This window comes from Microcebus murinus, chromosome 6, assembly GCF_040939455.1.
Source record: "Microcebus murinus isolate Inina chromosome 6, M.murinus_Inina_mat1.0, whole genome shotgun sequence".
Taxonomy (NCBI): Eukaryota; Metazoa; Chordata; class Mammalia; order Primates; family Cheirogaleidae; genus Microcebus; species Microcebus murinus.
In genome coordinates, this window is record NC_134109.1 from 37952199 (window position 1) to 37974441 (window position 22243).

Here is a 22243-nt window from a genome sequence, read left to right on the forward strand (position 1 = left end):
ACAAAGGCTTGCCATTACTGCAAAAACTATTATGAATCAGGCTATGAATATGTCATTTGCTTCTTAAAGTGGGTTTTAGAGGAATGTAGATATTTTAATGGAAATGTATAAACATAGACGTGCCCTTTCTTTTACTTTAATCTGTCAGGCTAAGAAAAGTGATGAGATTTTTTAACCTATTATTCTAACAACCAGTTTAAAACTGATTACTCAAATAGCTAGTTAAGCATATAAACTCATAGGCACCCTCTTCAATGCAGAAACTGACCTGTGCTACTAACTCTAGTCTATTCAAACAATCTCTTTTCCTTTCTGCCCACCCATCAATTGATTTTTTTTTTAATTTAAAGCATATGTCTCTTTAAAGTGTAATGAGTATTACTATCTTGCTGACAAGAAAAGAAAAAAAACCCAACAATCCTCTGATAAATGTAACTTTTACCACCTAGGATATCCTCCAGACAGAATGTATCTTAAAGAAAGCTTTCTCTGGAAGCTGTCAGAGAGAGAACAACTGCTGTTAGCGATGCCACGCTTTAGCATATGCAGACAAACACACAGCCTTTAAACTTGCAAGAAATTTCCCCGGCTATAATTAAAAATGACATATTCATCACCATTACATCAAAAATCCCTCAAAAGGACATGCATTGAAGGCCTCCCTAGATCACCCCGCAGACCCATGCTGCAGGACTGAGGAAAGAACTTCTATCAACTGAGCAATAAACATTTACCAAGTGTTTCTATGTGGACTAGCAAGGTTTACTGAGAGCTGTTTAGAGCTCTCAGTCATAAAATTCCATGCTATGACTATTTCAAAAACACAGAAAGGCTCCAGAGCTTGGACTAAAAATAAGACTCAGAACTATATATGTTAAATATATATACCCATATGTTACACAGTCATTGGGAAAGTGAAAAATCATGCAGGAATTCTTCTGCAGCTTTTGAAATAGTGATGTGTGTTGAGGGAGCTCTCATACTTAGGTGTTAAACATTCCCACAGCAATTCATACTTAAAGAGAGCCTCAGATTTGTTTTTATTACTATCCTAGCATCACAGAGGAAGCTCAAATGCCCCCAAGAAGAATCTGTTTCTAAGGAAACTCACCATGCACCCTTATGTAAATAACCCAAAAAGCAGAGCTGCTCATATTCCAACTGAAAATGTGCCCAGATCTGTAGAGTGACTTTTTCGTTTCCTCCCAACCTCTAAATTAATGCCTCCTCCCCACCAATAGGCTGGCTGCGTAACACGTTCATTTACTGGATCAAATTCCAGACCAGGGGACTATAACCCATTATCTAAGTTGCAAGAAAACAGTAGTAAAAGATGGAGGTTTTACTTTTTTTTCCCTCCTATCTAAAGCTTTGCTGGCTGAAGAGATGGAGATTTTAAAGTGACATTCTCTCCTAAGCAAGGGAAATAAGAAAATGGAGACAAGAGGGTATAATTTAGAAATGAGTCATTTTTGTCAATAGTTATTGAAGCTGTGTGACAGGCACATGGGGTTCGTGATGCTATTCCCTCACCACTTTCTTGTACATTTGAATATTTCCATAATAAAAAGTTTTTAAAGTGAAGTTTTTTGTTTTTTTTCCCCAACCTCCCTACCATAATACATTGGAAGAAACAAGAACACAAACACAGATGGAAGGTAAGATCCTGTGATGATTAATTTTATCTGTTAACGTGGCTGGGCCATATTGCCCAGATATTTGGTCAAACGTTATTCTGGATGTTTCTCTGGATAATATTAACAGTTGTACCAGTGGACTTTGTGTAAAGCAGGTTGCCCACTGTAATGTGGGCGGGCCTTACCCAATCAGTTGGAGGCCTGACTAGAACAAGGACTGCCCTGCCCCAAAGAAGAAGGAATTCTGCCAGTAAGATGGCCTTGGACTTGAACTGCAATATCGGCTCTTCCCTGGGTCTGCAGCCTACCAGCCTACCCTACAGATTTCGGACTTGCCAGATTCCATAATCATCATGTGAGCTAATTCCGAAATTCAATCTCTTTCTCCTTCTCCCTCTCTGTCTCCCCCTCCCCCTTTCTCTCCCTTTCTCGCTACAGATACACACACACAGACAGAGACACACACACACAGACAGAGACACACACTCCCACTATATTAGTACTGCTTCTCTGGAAAACCCTCACTAATAGAGGTCCCTATGGCCACTAGAGACTGTTCGTTATCCTACCCAGTTTAGGGACGAGGGTATGCAGGCGGCAGGGCAGGCCATAGGGGATGTGAGTCAAGGGCCAATGGTCAGGACTAATAAAAACAGAGAAAAGAAACCACAACAGCAAGAACTCGAGGTTAGGGACTTTTCCCGCCCAGGAGCATGCGCAGAAGCTAGGAGCTTATGACCAAAGGTAACTTTCTTTCCCTTATTAACATAGTAAAACTCACATGCCCTAGCGCCCTGACAGTTCTAGAGCCAGCCATACAAGGGCAGAAAATGGGAGGGCACATGATTGTGGGAATCTCCACCCACTTCTCCAAAAAGACATGACTATTCCACTCCCAGCTTAACATACTATTAGGAATTAGCATAAAGGATGTACCCTAGCCCAGGGATGACGCTCTCCTTATTGGAGCTGGCCATTCTCTACTGACCCTGAGAGTGAACTATACTTTCTATACTCTGTCTTTAAACTCAGGGTCATCTCTACTCATGGGGACAGACCTGTTCCTCTCTCTGTAACTTATTTTTGCTTTACAATAAAAGCTGATTGTGTTCGCAACCAGCCTGAGCGAGACCCCGTCTCTACCAAAAATAGAAATAAATTAATTGACGAACTAAAAATATATATACAAAAAATTAGCCGGGCATGGTGGTGCATGCCTGTAGTCCCAGCTACTCGGGAGGCTGAGGCAGTAGGATCGCTGAGCCCCGGAGATTGAGGTTGCTGTGAGCCAGGCTGACGCCACGGCACTCACTCTAGCCTGGGCAACAAAGTGAGACTCTGTCTCAAAAAAAAAAAAAAAAAAAAAAAAAAAGCTGATTGTGAGGAAGTGCTTCGTGTCTGTCATGACTCCATCGCGCCAGCCCTGCTTGTGATACTTCCAAGCAAGGAGCCAAAGAACCAACTCTCCCTAACCACACCTGACACCAGCAGTAAGGAAGCCATACTCAGCCCTATCTAAAGGAAATCTCCCTGTCCAGTCAATTAGTCTTTAATTTAGGACCTCAGTGTTTATGACAATCTATTTTATTTATTCGCCTCTTAACTTCATGTTTTGTTTTTGCCTGTTTTCACCAAAAGAAAGTAATTTCCAAGAAAGTCGGAACTGTGTCTCTCTTTTTCGCCCATTTTATATCCAGCACTTAGCACAGTGTGTGGCATGGCAATTCTCAATAAATAATGCTGAATGGTGAATATTGTCAAACCAGTAACCTCTCAGTTGATATTTTTGGAATTTACACCCACTAAACAGGTAATGGGCCCATTTGGAATTATTACAAGCCTATAGATTTTTTTCAAAGCACTAGTATAAGATTGACATCAATTCTCAATTATTTATGCCTTAATCAAATCACCAAAACCAGTAACTAGACACCACAATGAGATACATCAAGGCTCATCCTAATGTTCAAACAAACTTTTATAGTTTCTCAATTCTCAAAATTTTAATCTCATGTATTAGGTTGAACCATATCAAATTTCTGGCCTATAAAAACAGCAATTTCATAGAATTCAGTCTAATATAACCCATCATTAGAGAAATATATATTCTATGCAAATTAAGGCATTAAAATCAGAAGAGAAAATAGCTTGCAACATAATATTACTAACAAGTGTTTGCTTCCTATTCTAGATACCACCCTTGAAAGTTGGGTCTTGTTTTGCATATGCTCCAGTGGGGAAAGGGTGATGCAAGAAGTATAAAGGGGATATTTCATGCATCCCATTATTTTAAGACAAAATAGGACAAAGTAGAGAGGTTGGGAGAGTAGAAGATATCAATTTACTAAAGATTATCCAATCCTTAACTAAAACAAATTATTGTGCAATTCTAAAGTGTGTAGACTATTTTAAAAAGTACCTCAGTGCCATTTACAGTTTTCAATCATCTTATTAAAAGGGGGGAAGAAGGGAATACTGAATCTTTTCTTGATTCCAAAACATTTGATTTATTTAAAATTCATTTGGGTAGTACAAGCCCAAAGGGAAGCTACTGCACAGATGTGCAGGTGAAGGAAACCAGACTCTGGGTGCAGAGAAAAGAGAAGTCAGTGCTAAGAAGGCAACAAAACCTCCAAGTAAAGAGCGTGGATCATAGTGTATTTACGTTATCCTGAAAAATTCCTCCTCTGCCTATAGTTAGTGTGTCTACCATACTATTAATATATATGAAGTATGAGGAAGCTGATGATGGTTATTTACAAATATACAATAAGCACAAGGCTAAATGTCCCTCTCCATTTTAAGAAGAAAAAAAAAAAAAAAAAAAAGGTAAGACCATCCCTATATCCTGGCCACTATACTATGTATTTTTATTTTTACAACTGTTTCAGATCCTGATTAATACCATAAAAGAAAAATAAAATGTTATCAAAATCATTAAGAAAACACTGGAAGATACATAGATGGGACGGCCAGACTCTTCTGTTTTGCCCAAATTCACTGCAAACTTGTAAAACTCTCAAAATCTTGAATTTTATTTAGAGTTGGTGGTAACTTGACAACCTTGAATAATCTTACAAAGTAGGCACCTTTTCCAAATAACTTATTTTTGTAATCTTTGTGCAGAAGTAAACTGCTGGTAGTGGCATGATACACGTGGGGCAGTGGAAAGGGAAAGGACCATGAAGGAAAAACCTTGCTTTCTCACCAATGTGGTTGGAGGTAGGTGGGGGGTGGGAGGCAGAAAACTAGGTGGGGTAACCATGAGTGGATCTTTGGTGTGGGCAGAAACACAGGTGGGCTGGGCCAGTGTTAACAACCTGCTCTAGTGCTTCCCTTCCTGGCTTGAGAAGGGAATTTATCGATGAACCTACCCCCTTCCACCAGCCTCACCTTTAACCCTTTGCACTCGCTTGCTTTTTTCTCATTATCCACTAGACATTATCCACACTTGACATCCGAGTGCAAAGGGTTAAATCACCTAGCATTCTTCTTAAAACTGTAATTTTGCCCTGCCACTCCCCATTCTAATTTAATTAATTTGCAGAAAGCTTTGGGCACTGGTAGTTTTTTAAAGCTTCCCGAGATTGAGATCCAGTGTAATTCAACTAGGGTTACAAGGGGAAAACATTCATTACAGTCCATACATAAAAGCTTTTGTTTTATCTCTTTGTTAAGAATCTTTCTAACCCCAGTTGAGAAGTGTGGAATACCAAAGGTGGAGGAAAATGAAGAAAATTTTGCATCCAATTCTTTATCAACTCTCCTTATTTGGAATGGCTGAAAACCACTCCCACATGATGCTTCTGCCCTCCTCTCCTGTTATAATCGCCTGAATGGTGCCCACCCTCCACCCCCCCAAAAAAGATATGTCCATGTTCTAATGGCCAGAACCTGTGCATGTTACCTTATTTGGAAAAAGGGTCTTTGCAGAAGTAATTAAGGATCTTAAGATGAGACAGCCTTCCCAGATTATCAGAGTGAGACCTAAAACCAATGACAAAAGACAGGTAGAGGACAGACACACACAGGAAAAGGTGATGGATGAGAAGACAGAGGAAGAGACTGGAGTGATACAGCCACACGCCAAGGAATACCAAAAAGGACCAGAGCCTAGGAGAGGCATGAAACAGATTGTCCCTATGACCTCTAGGGAGAATGTGGCCCTGCTGACAAGTCTATTTCAGACTTTGGGTCTCTAGAATTATGCAAGAATAAATTTATGTTGTTTTAAGATAGGCAAGTTTGTGGTTATTTGTTATAGCAGCCATAGGAAACTAACATATCCACCAAATCCTCTTTTTCCCTCTATTTTTTTTTATCCCAGAAATTCATCTTTATTTTAAAAGCATAAAGTAATAGTAGATTGAGCTGGGAAGATTAGGTGGGCAAAAAAATAGGGCAATTAAGATGTTGGCCTCTGGGGTTAGGCAGTCATCAGTCTAAGTCCCAGTTTTGCCACTAAATAGCTTGGAAAAAAATTCATCTCTCTAAGCTTAGGTTTCCTTAACAGTAAAATGAAGATGGTTAGATGATTCTAACACCCGTTTATTGAATTGGGTAGTGGAAAAGTTGTACAGTCTCCAACTCACAACAGTTCACTTTAGGATTTTTCTATTTTATGATGATACAAAAGCATTGTATGCTCCTTTGTTTATGATGGGATTATCCCATAAGTTGGAGAGCCTCTGTACTTGAACAAACCCTCACCTAAATGCAGATAGGAAATTAAAAATATTCGACAACCACAGCCGTTGTGGCCCAAACAGAATTGCTGGACCAGAAGGTAGCCAAGGAGCTGCAGGTAGGAATGGGTGGGCGGTCAGCTGGGCCTTTCTCCCAACTGGAAGGAAAAATAGTCACATTTCAACAACCTGCCTTCTGAGCTACAGCTGGCACAGCCTTACTCTGAGCTCCTGCTGAACACCAGTTTTGCTTCAGTGCACACAAGCTGCCTCCTTACTCACTCCCGTCTTTCTCTAGGGGACCCACACTTCCCATGCTCAATGCTGAGAAACTAAACTTAAACATGCCCACTCAAAGCAGCTCAGTACATTTCATTTGGGATAAATAATCAGTCTTTGGGATTTGCACTCCCACCCCATGTTCACTTACACCAGCGAGTGTGCAGGAATGGGTGTGGGCTTATTTAGCAGTTCCTGCTGGCCTCTGGAGCAATCAACCTCTGCCCTTACAGCAGTCCCCGTGAAGTGTCTGTGCTTAGAGTAGCTTTTGGTGATGGTGCCAGGCAGCACCAACTACATAACTTCCAGTGCAAAATGAAAACGAAGTGCCCTTGGAGATCATTAAGAATTTCAAGACAGCAACAACAGAGCATTAAGCCAAGCACAGGGGCCCTTCTAAGTACGGGGCTCTGTGTGACTGCACAGTTTGCATGCCCATGAAGCCAGCCCTGATTCCAAAAGGCCTTGAGTTATTTGCCCCCAGCCTCCAATATGGCCGGCCTGTCTCATTGCAAGCTGCAACAGCTCTCCGGAAGGCACATTATTAACTCATTCCTCTGCTATCTGCTCTGCCCCCATCTATCCCAAGTCACGCAGAAACTTCTAAAACACCCGTTTGCCATGAACTGCTCCCCCAAGGAGCTGCAGGAGCGGCATCTTCTCAAGTTCGTTCTCCCTCCAGCACCGCCAGTATGTTCTACCCCTGTCCCCCGCACCCCCAATCACAGCCACCCAGGCCCACGTGGGACTGCTATGTGGCAGTCTCCTGCCCGCGCAGTTCCAAACAGGAAGCGCACTCGCTCTGCTTTCTGACCCTTCCTCAGGATTCCAATCTTCCTACCACAACTGTTCCACTCCATCCCACATCTGCAACTGCCCTCCTGCCCTGCTTAGGGCCAGGTCAGGAAACATTCCAAGTCCTCCAAATCTCTTTCCTGTCATCTTTTAAGTCATAGTCTGCCCTTTCCAGAAGTGTAGGGCATTTTTCTCTAATTGGGAATCTAATTGGAAGGAAAAGCCCTCATATCAATGCTCCTATTTGTAAATATTGCCCTTGATATGTAAAGAAAGCTTTGGGGGAAAACAAACAAAACAAAAAATGAGAAACAAAATTCATTTTTTCTCTCTCTCAAAGCTAGGTTTCTTTAAAAACTATTATCTCACAATGGGATTTTTATTTTTAATTAATTTTTTATCTCAAAGCTGAACAATGGCTTCTTTGTTCCAGTGGTATCCACCCTTCCCCCAAAGCAATCACTACTAAGGAACAAGACAAGTACTTTGCATAAAGAAATCAAATAATGCATGCAAAATACTTAGCAGGTGCATGGCAATAATAAGTGTTAAATAAATGATAGTTATCAATTATCATCATCTATATTACTATTAATATACTCTATGTTATTAGGAAGAAACTATTCCATTTCTTTCTCCCCTTACCTAAATCCAGATAGAATTATGTGTGTAAATTCTTTGAACTTTGAAAAATATATACCCTAAAGGAAGGCAATGTATTTTTGTCAGGTAAATTACTTTGCATAGTAGGTTCAGAAAATAAATTACCAACATAAGCAAAAAGAATTCTTTTATTCCTCAGAACTTCACATATATTGGATTATATTGGTTAATTAGGTTGCTGATATTCCACCATTTTTTGATCTATAAAAGCGGCAATTTCATATGGTTCAATCTACAAGTAGGATGGTCTAGTTGACTTTTAATCATTTTTATTAGGTCTCCTCCATTCATAGACTGAGAGCTAGAGAAGAAGTTGCTATGGTAACCCTAAGAATCAAACAGGATCACAGAATGAGAACTGGGAGAAAGCTAGTCCAGACTCATCAATTTGCAAATGAGGACTTAAGGCCCAGAGAGGTGAAGTGAGTTTCCCAAAATATCACAGCCAATTAGTGGCAATACTGAGCTCTGTCTGCCCCACGCTCTTCCACCACACCAGGCTGCCTGCCTGCCTTCTTTACGTCTGTCAAAATATGTTAAGAACATCCCAACTTCACTGAGAAATCAGAGCTCTGAAGATGATAATTAAGGCAAATATCAAAGGTGAGAAAAAATCTGGGATAGAAGCATGTTTTTTCAAAGACTTCTGATCAATGATAATTAAACTTTTAAAAGGGAGAAATGTCAAAATGAAGGTGTTTGCTTTTTAGACATTATAATTTGGAGATTCTCCTGAATAAACTATTTTTACCTCCCTTCATATGACCCCACTCTGAGTTTGAGACATGTATTTTTCAGTGTTTCTAGAGCTAACAGCTTCTGGTTTGTGCTTTATTGTTATTGTCTCAAAATTATCTTCAAACCTCAACTTATTTGCAAGTATAATTCATAATTGTCTTTAAAATATTCAGATATGTCAAACAAGACAAAAGGAAATATTTAAAATAGCTCTAACCTTAGTTCTTTGCACCCATTATAGTTTGCAAAGGAGAAAACATCACCAACTTTAATCTCCCAATTTCAGTAATGAATACAACATATTAATGTGTGATATCATCCCCAGCAGCTGTTACTGTGACTTGTTATTGTTGCACAGCTATGGCTAAAGTTCTGTTAGGACTTTACCATAGGCACTATACTGGCATCTTTGCAAAGTTAATTCACTTAACCTAGACCAATCCTGCAAGAGATGTATTGATAATCCTAATATGCAGATAAGGAAGTTTAAAATGGTTCCATAATTTGCCAAGGTCACATAATGAGTGGCAGCCAGCTGCCAAAGGGGAGAAAGTAGAATTATTATAAATCCTACCCTACATACTGCCCCATGACCTAGCAGACATCTGCTCCTCGCACTCCCCTATGTCCCAGCTGCAACAGTGGTGGACAAACCATTCACAAGTCCCAGATTTTACATGACAAACTCTCTTTAAAATATCCCACCCTGTTTTCAGAAGATGAGTCATATGTCCCATGAAGAGTTCAAAAGAAAGACCACTGCAGCAGCAGCAATGCTGAATCCAATGCTGAATCCATTGCCAAATCTGTAATTTACACCTCCCCCATTATTATCTTCTATAGTGATCTTTTAAACATTCCTTGATACTCTTCCCCCAAAAAAGTGGAGCCGAGTTCCCCTTCCCCTGAGGCTGGGCTGTGTTCAGTGAATGAACAGAATGTGGCAGAACTGAGAGTGTGTGACTTCTCAGACTAGGTCATAAAAGGAACTATGGCTCCTCCTTGCTCTCTCATGGATTTCTCAATGGAGGGAAGCCAGCTGCCATATTGGAAAGAATTTGAGTAGCTGAGGAACTGAGCAACTGGAACTGAGGCCTTTTGCCATCCTGGAAGAGATTCCATCAGCCACAGTCAGCCTTCAGATGACTGTAGCCCCCACTGACATTCTTAACTGCAGCCTCATGAAAGTCCCTAATCTAGAACCACCCTACTAAGCTACTCCTAAATTTCTGAACTTCAAAAATATTTCAGATAATAAATATTAAAAATATTTATGATAACACATATTTATTTAAAATATTTAAGATATTTTAAGATAAATAAGTATTTATTAAAGATATTTAAGATAATAAATATTTGCTGTTTTAAGCTATGAAGTTTTGGGATAATTTTATATGAAGCAATAGATAATTAATACATCTTTATTCCTAAATTATGCCCTTTCTTATAATAAAACAAAAAAGCTGCACTATCCATGGCTGCACTATCCATGGCTGCCATATCAATAAGTCAAATATTCTCCTTGGTATAGGTGTACTTAGTAAATACCCAGAATCCAGGATGCCTAAAAGATGCTCTCTTGAAGACCTTACCCCTGCTAAAAAAAAATGTAAGGTTATTCTTTGATCAGCCATATAATGCCTCATACTATGTGGGGTATGCGAGAGAAGGGTGACAATCAGAGCAAAGTTGTTACCTGTAAGACCAGAGTACTGTCTCTATTTTTTTAGACAGGCTCTCGCTCTGTCACCCAGGCTGGAGTACAGTGGCATCATCATAGCTCACTGCAGCCTAGAACCCCTGTCTCAGCCTCCCAAGTAGCTGGGGCTACAGGTACACGCTATAGCACCCAACTATTTTTTTATTTTTTTGTAGCAACAGGGTCTCACTGTTGACAAGCAAAATGTCAACACACTTCTGACATCATGACCCTAAATGCATCAAGGCTCTTATCAATCAAAAACACTTTTTCTTCTTTCAAGCATTAGTCACAGGGATATTCAACATAGACTTCTAAAGAACTAAGAAGACGGGAAGTGGTGATCAGCTTCTTCCCATTGCTCCTCAGACACTAAGGAGAGCATTCCTTTCATAAAGATAATGCATTCTATAGTAATGTCCATTCATCACGTCCACCACAGAGGCTGCAAAACAGCTCATTTGTGATTTCTTAATGGGGCCCATCCTGGAAACAGTGTCTCCTTCCCTGACCCAAACCACAGCCAGTTGTCAAGCTCTGGAGAATTCAAAGCGTAATGCTTACCCAGCCCTTTGCAGACCCCAGTCTTGTCTTTAGAGTGCTTTCTTTTCCCTCGTTGCTCCAGGAATGGAAGGCCTCCTAATGTTTCAAAACACAGCTTCTTGTTGATGAAGAGGAAGAGGACAGCCAGAAGAACAATGAAGACCCCAACAGCAGACAAGAAGCCAATGGCTTCAGGAGTGACTGGCAAGAAGACACAAAAGAAAAGATAACATCACTATTACGGTTATCCAAGTTTTGCTTCTAACAAATTATCAAGGCTATTCAGAATCCTTACTTTTATTAATTAGAAATGATAAATCTGTAACTCCTGACTCTGGCTGACATCCCCAAAACAATGTAGAGGGAAAAGGAAAACGGCTGTTGCCAAGTACATCCTACCAGGCTGATTCTTTAGATGACAGATCTTTGCATGTATAGTTTCTTCTACCTAGAGTACAATTTACTTTGCTCTTATCCTCAGCTTAGTATTCAACTTCAAACACACAAACTATAAGAGAGAGATTCATCAAATGGGTTGAGCTGGAAATGGTTGACCAGCATTATAAAAGCAAGTCTCTTAAAAACACAGCTGCCTAAAGCTTACAAAATAATCACTTGGGACAAACTTCCAGATGGATACTTCTATCAATATTTGCAATTAGAAAAAAGTCATTTCTTAGATACATTTTTACAAATCCAACTATGTAATATGTTGATGGCTGTCAATGGCAATAAGAAAATTACTAATCCATGTCATACATACAAGAAATTATAGTTTTTGACTACTAATATTTTAGAATTTTAGAAAATTAAATTCCAGTTCCTTCTTCTCATCATCATATCATCATCACCATCATAAAACCCTGAGCTTTAAGTGACCCTGGCTAAGTACTACTCAATATACCTTGAGGAGTCTCTGCCACTGAGTTCAGCTATGAGCACATATAACAGGAAGACCAGAGCTATTGGAGGGTCCAGGGAAGACTCCTCTAAGGAAATGACATTTGAGCCAAGATAACATTCAGTAAAGAAACCCAGAAATTAATTTGTACAAAAGGGCCAATTACAGAGCAAGTGTCAATAAAAATGATTCAATGGAGTTGGATATATGTGAAAGCTTATGAAAATGAATCTTCTAAAAGCAGATTTAATCCTTGAGCAGGTTTAATATATGATTTAATAATGCAAAGGCTTAATAATATTAAGGGATAATATTCACCTCCCTCTACTATCCAGCCAAATAGAGAAAGGATAAATTGAACCAATCCCACCCCTGTGAAAAGACAAAGAAATAAATGATACTGCCTCACTTAATCAACCTAGTGGTAAGCCGGTGTAAGTACAAACAAAACAAAACAAAAAAATAACAGGCAAGATAATAGTTTCAGAGTCTGCAAAATGATAACAGTGCTTGCTATCAAAGCAAAAGCCTACCATGACAAATGAAGTACGCACACATTAATTACGCCCTCTCCCCTCAGATGTAGTAGGCAGTAGTAGTAGTTTGAGGCACGGGTTCAGCAGTCATATTGCTTGGGTTGAAATCACACTTTTCTACTTACTATGTGGCCCTCGGCAAATTATTTAACCTCTCTGTGCTTCAGCTTCCTAAACTATAAAAGGTGAAAATAAATACAGCTACATCCAAGATTAAACAAGGTAATATATAGAAAGTAATCTATGTAGCACTTGGCACACAGAGAGTCCTTAAACAGGAGTAACCATTTTTCTCAGCATCACCATCACTACAGAGCTATTAAAATATCCAGAAGCAGTCAAATGTGGGATGAAAATGCTGCTTTGTACTCGCCTGTGCTCTGGAGTCCATCCCTCTCCCCTTTCTAGCTTTTGACCCTTCACTCTTGTATTTTCAACTACTTCCCTCAGTAGATACAGTGTCTTTCTCACCTGTGTTAAAAATGCATCCATGTCTCTTACCCTTTAAAATCCCCTCCTCAGCACCACGCTTCTCAATCACATCCCTCTGTCTTCTTCCCTTCACAACCAACCACCTGCAAAGTATCTCCTATACTCATATTCACTTTCTTACCTCCCTCCGAAGCCAGTGGTATCCTTTCACCCAGATTCCCACTGACCTTCCTGTCCCTCAGCCCTTAAATATACATACAGAACTATTATGTTCCTATAATAATAAAAAATTTTAAAAAAGAATTGCCTCACAAGGGTTTTGCACACTAACTAACCTGTTTATAAGTGTTTAAAATTCCAAATAAAACTCATAAATTCCACTCCTAAGGATGTATCCAAGAGACTTGAAAATACAGATCCATCTCAGAGATACTGTCGGTTCAGTTCCAGACTAATAAAGAATACATTGCAATAAAGTGAGTTACACAAATTATTTGGCTTCCCAGTGCATATAAGAGTTATATTATAGTCTATTAAGTGTACAATAGCATTATGTCTTTTAAAAGTATGTAACTTGACTAAAAATAGTTTATTGCTAAAAAGTGCTAATAATCAGTTGAGCCTCCACCAAGTCATACTCTTTGCTGGTGGAGGGTCTGCCTAGATGTGGATGGCTATTGAATGATTAGGGTGGTGGTTGCTGCAAGTTGAGGTGACTCTGGCAATTTCTTAAAATGAGACAACAATGAAGTGTTCTGCATTGATCACCTCTTCCTTTCACAGAAGATTTTTCTCTGTAGCACATGACACTGTTTTGAAAGCATTTAACCCACAAAATTGCAGTTGGTCCTCTCAACCCTGCCACTGCATTATGAACTAAGTTTATGTAATATGCTAAATCCTTAGTTGTCATTTCAACAGTAATGATAGCATCTTCACCAGGAGTAGATTCCAACTCAAGAAACTACTTTCTTTGCTCATCCATAAGAAGCAACCCCTCATCTGTTCAAGTTTTATCAATCAGATTGCTGCAATTCAGTCACATCTTCAGACTCCACTTCTAATTCTAGTCCTGTTGCTATTTCCACCACTTTTGCAGTTACTTTGTCCACTGAAGTCCTGACCCCTCAAAGTCATCCACGACAGTTGGAATCAACTTCTTCCAAACTCCTGTTAATGTTATTATTTTGACCCTTCCCGCGAATCATGGGCATTCTGAATGGCATCTAGAAAGCTGAACCCTTTCCAGAGGTTTTTTATTTGCTTTGCCCAGATCTGTCAGTGGAATCACTGCCTCTGGCAACAGTAGCCTTACAAATATAGTTCTTAAATAATAAGACTTGAAAATTGAAATTACTCCTTGATCTATGGGCTATATCATGGATGTTATGTTAGCAGGCATGAAAACAACATTCATCTGCTTGTGTATTTCCATCAGAATTATTGGGTGACCAGGTACATTGTCAATAAGCAGTAATATTTCAAAAGGAATCTTTTTTTCTGAGCAGTAGGTCTCAACAGTGGGCTTAAAATATTCAGTAAACCATGCTGTGAACAGATGTGCTGTCATCCAGGCTTTGTTATTCCATTTATAGAGCACACAGAGTAGACTTGCATAATTCTTAAAGGTCCTAGGATTTTCAGAATGGTAAATGAGCACTGGCTTCAACTTCAAGTCACCAGCTGCATTATCCCCTAATAAGAGAATCAGCCTACTTTTTGAAGCTTTGAAGTCAAACACTGACTTCTCCTCTTTAGCTATGAAAGTCTTAGTTGGCATCATCTTCCAACAGAAGGCTGTTTGTCTACACTGAAAACGTGTTGTTTAGTGTAGTCACCTTCATCAGTTATCTTAGATCATCTGTAGAACTTGCTGCAGCTTCTCCATGAACACTTGCTGTTTCACCTTGCCATGTCATGGAGATGGTTTCTTTCCTTAAGCCCCAGGAAACAACATCTATCTCAAGCTTTTCTTCTGGAGCTTTCTGATCCTTCTCAGCCTTCATAGAATTGAAGAGAGTTAGGACCCTGCTCTAGATTTGGCTTTGGCTTAATTGTTATGGCTGGTGTGATCTTCTATCCAGACCACTCATTTTCTCCATATCAGCATAAGGTTGTTTTGTTTTCTTATCATTTGTGTGTTTACCAAAGCAGTACTTCTATTTTCTTTCAAGAACTTTTCCTTTGCATTCATAACTTGGCTAATTCATAAAGCTACAAGATGTAAAATCAACATATAGAAATGAATTGTGGTTTTGTACATTAACAACGACCTACTTAAAAGGATAATTAAAAAACAATTCCATTTATGATAGCATTAAAAAAGATAAAATACTTAGGAATAAAATTATTCAAGGAGGTGAAAGACACACACTGAAAACTACAAAACATTTGTGAAAGAAATTTTAAAAGATACAAATGGAAAGACATTCCATTATCATAGATTGTAGTAATTAATATTTTAAAATCTCTATGGCATATTTTATAGAAATAGGGAAAAAAATGCTGAAACTCATTGAAACCACAAAAGACTCTCAATAACCAAAGCAATTTTAAGTAAGACAAAGCTAGAGATAGCCACTCCTTGGTATCAAAACAGTTACAAAACTGCTGTAATCAAAACAGTATGGTACTGCATAAAAACAGACATATAGGCCAATGCAACAGAATAGAGGGCCCAGAAATAAACAGGTACAAATACAGTCAACTGATCTTTGATATGGTGCCAAGAATATATAATGGGGAAAAGATAGTCTCTTCCACAAATGGTGCTAGGAAAACTGGATATCCACATGCAAAAGAATGAAATTAGACCCTTATCTCACACTATATACAAAAATCAACTCAATTAATTAACAACTTAAACACGAAATTGAAACAATAAAACTTTTAGGGGAAAACATAGTAAAAGACTTTATAGACATTCGACTAGGCAAATGAATTTTTGGATATGACATCAAAAGCACAAGCAACAAAAGCAAAAGTAAACAAATAGGAGTACATAAAACTAAAAAGCTCCCACACAATACAAGATACAATTAACAAAATGAAGAAGTAACCTATGGGATAGGAGAAAATATCTACAGACCATATCTGATAATGGGTTAATATTCAAAATATATAAGGAACTCCTACAACTCAATAGCAAAAACACATAACCCAATTTAAAAATGGGCAAAGAACCTAAATAGGCATTTCTCCAAAGATGACATACAAATGGCCAACACGTATACGAAAAGGTACTCAACATCACTAATCATTAGGGAAATGCAAATCAAAACTGCAATGAGATATCAACTCACACCTGTTAGGATAGTTATTATCAAATAAATAAATAAGAACACTTGTCTGGGGAATATGGAGAAAAAGGAACCCTATTACACTGTTGGTGGGAATATAAACCTGTCCAGCCATTGTGAAAACCAATATGGAGATCCCTCAAAAAATTAAAAGTAGAATTACCATTTGATCCAGCAACCCCACTTGTAGACATATACCCAAAAAAACTGAAATCTGGATCTCGAGATAACTGCGCTTTCATGTTCATTACAGCATGATTCACAATAGTCAAGATATGAAATCAACCTGTGTCCATCAATGGATGAATGGATAAGGAAAATGTGGTATATCTATACATTAAAATATTATTCAGCCTTAAAAAAAAGAAGAAAATCCTGCCATTTGTGAGATCATGGATGGACCTTGAAGACATTATGCTAAGTGAAATGAGGCAGACTCAGAAATATAAAAGCAGTACTGTATAATATCATACATATATGACACATTAATAATAGTCAAATACATAGAAGCAGAGAGAACAGTGGTGGCCAGGGGCTGGAGGAGAAGATGGGAAGCTGCTGCTCAACAAATATGAAGTTTGAGTTATTCAAAATAAATAAGATCTAATATACAATACAGGGCCTGTGATTGACAAAAATGTACTGTATACATAAAAATTTGCTAAGAGGGTAGATCTTATATTAAGTGCTCTTTACCACACACACAAAAAAACTCAAAGGGGACAAGATCAAATTCTTGGAAGTGACGAGTAAGTGTGTATGGCACTGAGAGTGATGATGGCTTGGTTGTTTCACAGGTATATACTTACTCCAAAACCACCAAGTTATTTACACTAAATGCCTACAGTTTTTGTCAGGTATGTTATTGAAATTCTGTCATTGAAAAAAATTAAATACTGATATACACTACAACATGGATGTTTAATGTTTAATGTTTGAAAACATTAAAAGGGTATGAATTTTATGACATATGCATTGTATCTCAAAAAAGTTTTAAATTCTAAATATTTCATTTTAATAAAGACTGGAAGGAAATATGCAAATAAAATCATAATGATTTTCTTACATTTAGTTTGAAAGTGATTTCATTCATTGAATATTCTGTAATTTTATTGTTCGACATTTAGTATTAAAAACAAAGTTTAAATATTGTAGATCAGGAGCACTGTAGTCAGCATCATGCTATAATTAATGTATAACATGAACACAGCAAGCCAACAGCTCTATCAGTATAAGCCAAAGTGAGTTTGACGTTGCGTTCAAGTCCAAACAAAATTAGAGACTTTGACAAGGCAGATTTAAAGGCATGATGCATCCATATATACAAATGCTATAGTGAAGAGCAAGTATTACATACATCATCTGCTATAGATGACAAGGGCACATATGTCAAGAAACTTAAGTGCCATCTGCAGAGTAACTCATCTAATTATCCCAGTAATTACCAAATTGGAAATCAGATGGCTGTGAAGTTTGGTCACACAGTTCACGTTGAAAACTTTCTCAAAGTTAACTATCTCTGGTGTGCCACTGGATAGTCTCATCTGTTGATAGTCAAGCAATGGCTCAAGGAGAAAGCAGAGCATACAATGATGCAAACAGAGAAGCCTCTGCATGCCACACAGTCACTAGATGTTTGTAAAGTTAATTGCATGGTTTTCAAGGGTAAAAAAGAAAAAGAAGAAGAAGAAAGGCTAACCAATTGCAGCCATCTGACTCACCGCAAGAATTAATAATAAGATGAGCGGAAGCTGAAAATTTAACAAAATAGTAAGAAGGGAACCAGATAACTGAGCAATGACAAAACAAATAATTAAAAAGTAAAGTTACAATTTTTTAGGTGTAAACTTTCCTGCCATCAGTCTGAGGTGTGTGAGGAATTACATTAAAAACATGAAGAAAGCCTGAGGTAAATCTAAAACTCTACTCACTTATATACCCCTCCCATCTCTGAGTACCCATTAACCTGAAAGCCCTCTTTTCAGTGATATAACCTCAATCTCACTCATCCCTTTTAAAAAATGGCATAACTTTGAAACCTTTTAGGATCTTTTCAAGCATGGTCCTGCAGTAGAAGATCCTGACTCGAACTGAAGCCTTGCCCACTTTAGGATTCCTACGTGGCCTGGGCATACCTACACCCTTCTCCAGGGACCCATCTATCTACGCACCCAGATAGTCAACAAGACAAAAGACAGTCAAAAGACAGTCAACAAGGTCAGAGTAGAGGTGACCTGGGTAAAGCACAAATTTCTATCACTCAGGTTGACCCAAGCCTGGACTCCTTTGGTCCTAGGACAAGAAAGTGACAATTAAAACTGTAGCATTAGCGGAGAGAGAGGAACACTCCTACACTGCTGGTGGGACTGCAAACTAGTTCAACCTCTGTGGAAAGCAATATGGAGATACCTTAAAGCGATACAACTGAATCTACCATTTGATCCAGCAATCCCATTGCTGGGCATCTACCCAAATGATCCAGTGACACTCTACAAAAAAGACACCTGCACTCGAATGTTTATAGCAGCACAATTCATAATTGCAAGGCTGTGGAAACAGCCCAAGTGCCCATCAATCCAAGAATGGATTAATAAAATGTGGTATATGTATACCATGGAGTACTATTCAGCTCTAAGAAACAATGGTGATATAGCACATCTTATATTTTCCTGGTTAGAGCTGGAACCCATACTACTAAGTGAAGTATCCCAAGAATGGAAAAACAAGCACCAGATATATTCTCCAGCAAACTGGTATTAACTGAGTAGCACCTAAGTGGACACATAGGTACTACAGTAATAGGGTATTGGGCAGGTGGGAGGGGGGAGGGGGGAGGGGGGTAGGTATATACATACATAATGAGTGAGATGTGCACCATCTGGGGGATGGTCATGATGGAGACTCAGACTTTTGGGGGGAGGGGGGGAAATGGGCATTTATTGAAACCTTAAAATCTGTACCCCCATAATATGCCAAAATAAAAAAATAAAAAAATAAAGAAAAAAAAAACTGTAGCATTAGGTATCAGCAACTTTTATATAACACAAGAGGTTTTCAAAGGCTGTCTCAGCACAGTAAGAGTTAAAGCCCTAGACCTCGGAAGTCAGCAGGACAATAGAGATAGCAGTTGGCTCTAGCATCAGTGTTGGTGACTGACTGACTGTCTTCAACATTTTAGGAGGTTACCATGGAAAGCGAGAGAGGAGAGAGAGGAGAGAGAGAATGTTATGAACCAAAGGTTTGGTCTACAGAGACACACCCTGGAGACCCCCAGAACTGCTTGGCAGGCATTATATGAGAGTTGACGTTTTCATGGAGCAGATGAAAAAGAATTTTTGGACCATTTCTCTACCGTTAGACTAGCATGATCATAGAAAATATAGTTAATGTTCAAGCTTTCTTTCCCATCATCAAAAAGAAGCTAAGAAATGAGAAACTTTTAAGAGCTGAACACCAATGTGCCTATCTCCCTATATAGCTACTTTAGTACACTAATTCAAAATATCTGTACAAAGAAGAATCATTTATATATTATTTATACAACAAACTACAAAATTAAATAATCCACTTAAAAATTAATAGAGAACAGCTACTGAGAGCTTTAATTTTTCTTTTTTCCTATAGAACTAAAAAAGGGAAAGAACAAAATCTTTGATACTTCACAGCAAATTATTTTGCCAATGTCCTAGATTTATGGCTAGTGAGGCATTATAAATTCAATAACCTTCATAGATATTCAATCATTTGTCTAAAAATGTCTGGAACTGTGAAGTATAAAAAATGTATATTTAAAGTAAGGAAGATGAGTAGTTCCACTTAAAATTTTCTTCTTAGTAATAGCTAACAAAGATATATGAACTACATGTTAAAACAAATTCTTTGCAAGGAAAAAATAGACCTTTCAAAAAATAGGAAAAAAAGTGGCTTAATGAAACCTAAGTGAGATTTTAACATGTTCCAAAATAAAACATAGCAACATATGGAGTCACTAGCAACCAATCATTTCTCAAAACACTTGAGAACACAACATGTGGGGGGTGTACAAGGGGTGCTATCTTTAATATGATAATATATGTGTGTTGAAATGTGTCCATCTTCTTCTAGAATTAAGTAACCTATCTGCTTTATGTTTTTAAAATGTAAATTCTCACTTAACATTAACACACACACATGCACACTTCTAGAAGCCAAGCATTACCAGCAATCTTGCTCTCCTTTCCCTTAATACTCAGATGTGGGCTAAGTAGCAGCATTTAAGGATGAAAATGGTTGAAATGCACCAATAGGTCCACAGAGGGAATCTTTGAGGCTTTTCCCACTTGTCTGAGTTTCCATGCATACTTCAGCTATTCTCCACTCTCCCCAGACCTCTCCATTTTCCTACATCTTCCCAGATGGAGAACAAGATATAAAAGAAGCAAAAGGTGACTTGTTGGTTCATAAGGCTACAATGAACATTTCTAGATGGTTGGATTCTCAGTAGCATGCTTATATTGCTGAATTTAATTGAGAAATATATGACCCTTGTACAATGTATGTCATTTGCCAAAGAAAAGTAATCAGCAAGGATATCACTGTAACATTTCAATATTACTGAACTTAATATAATTATTTGAAAAAATTAGGAGCACATGCCCAATAAAAGCATGTCATGTTGATACATCAGAGAATATCCATTCATATGATTTGGGGGAAATGTTGTTGAATCAATGGGGCAATTTAACTTTCAAGTACAAAAGAGAATATTTTCATAAATGAGCAAGATTGAGAGATAAGTCTACTTCAGACAGATAAAAATATCTTACAAGAAAGATATCCAACTTTCTTCAATTCTCCAAAACAAATGCATTTGGAAAACATTTGGAGTGAAACATAATTTTGATTTGTTTATAACTTTATATTTCAACTCACAGAAGACTGCCCCCACAGTGAGACTGAAACTTTAACAGAATTGTTTTTCACTAATCCAATACCCTTAAAAAAACAAACCATTCTCTTGTAGCCTAAAACAATTAAATGTTTTTTAAAAGATGACTGTAAGATTCTTCACATTTTAACTTTTAACCTCAAAAAGGAATATGTAGAGCTTTGTGCTCAAGCACTTTTCTAAGCAGCATATGGAACATCTAGAAATAGGAAAAATATTTAAAGACCCTTCCCTTAAATCCCAAGTTTTCACAGACAACACATTTTCTTGTATTCAGAAAGTTACTGTCCACAGAGGAACATGTTCACCCTGTTACTAAGAATCTGTTAGGAACATTCAAAATCCACTGACATTTCAGCAAAGAGCAAAAATGTGTAGCATAACAGTAAAATCAATTTTCCAGTGTTAGTGTCCCTTTCTAAAGCTCAGACCACATGACAACCATGTAGGGAACAACATCAGGGCAAAATTATCGTAGCTTTCAAATAAAAGGGGCACCTTTTACCCATCCTAGGTCCTCAATAGACGCTTCTTCCTAAGAGGAAGCTTCTCTAGAGTTAATGTCTAAATAAAACCCTCTTCCAAAACAGATGGGATTCTAATCGATTCTCAGATTTCTCTATTAGAAGTATTTACTGGTTCTTTTTAATTACAAAAAAAAAAAAAAAAGGACACCATAAATTGTCTGTTTTACTGTCTGTGCTAATTTCATTTCATTATATCCTTGGAGTAAGCTATTATTTTCCCACTGGTTCCCATGGCATTTTTCATTATCAGCTGCTAATTGTCTAGCATTCACATAGGACTGTGAACCAAGTAGGCTGCTGCGTGGGCTGAAGTTCTAGGGGAAGCTGAGCAGCAATAGGATTCTGCATTGTTATTATTGTGACACATTAGAAAATTTCCACCCACTTACGTGCCTACATCACTGTGCTGCACATCATCTGTACCCAGAGGGGCTGTGCACTGAAGCATGGGAGGCCATCTGCACCAGGCATTCCACTTGGTGATTATCATCACACATCAAGGGAAGATTGCATGGGGCCAAACCGTTGCAGCTGTGAAAGCCAGAGGTCTGGCTCCACATGGCAGGCTTGAGTGTTGAACTT

The 22243-nt window shown here is 38.2% G+C and overlaps 1 protein-coding gene across 2 annotated transcripts in view; it reads right to left on the reverse strand.

Annotated features, from left to right (window-relative positions):
• SYT16 (synaptotagmin 16) overlaps positions 1 to 22243 on the reverse strand; it is a 240179-nt gene that overhangs the window by 109748 nt on the left and 108188 nt on the right. Inside the window, exon 2 of one of the 2 annotated variants that reach the window (XM_012777655.3) lies at positions 11061 to 11240. In XM_012777655.3, the coding sequence (XP_012633109.1) occupies positions 11061 to 11240 (180 nt within the window). Of the gene's footprint in view, positions 1 to 11060; positions 11241 to 22243 lie in introns of those variants that run through there. The other variant, XM_012777654.2, reaches the window with a different exon arrangement.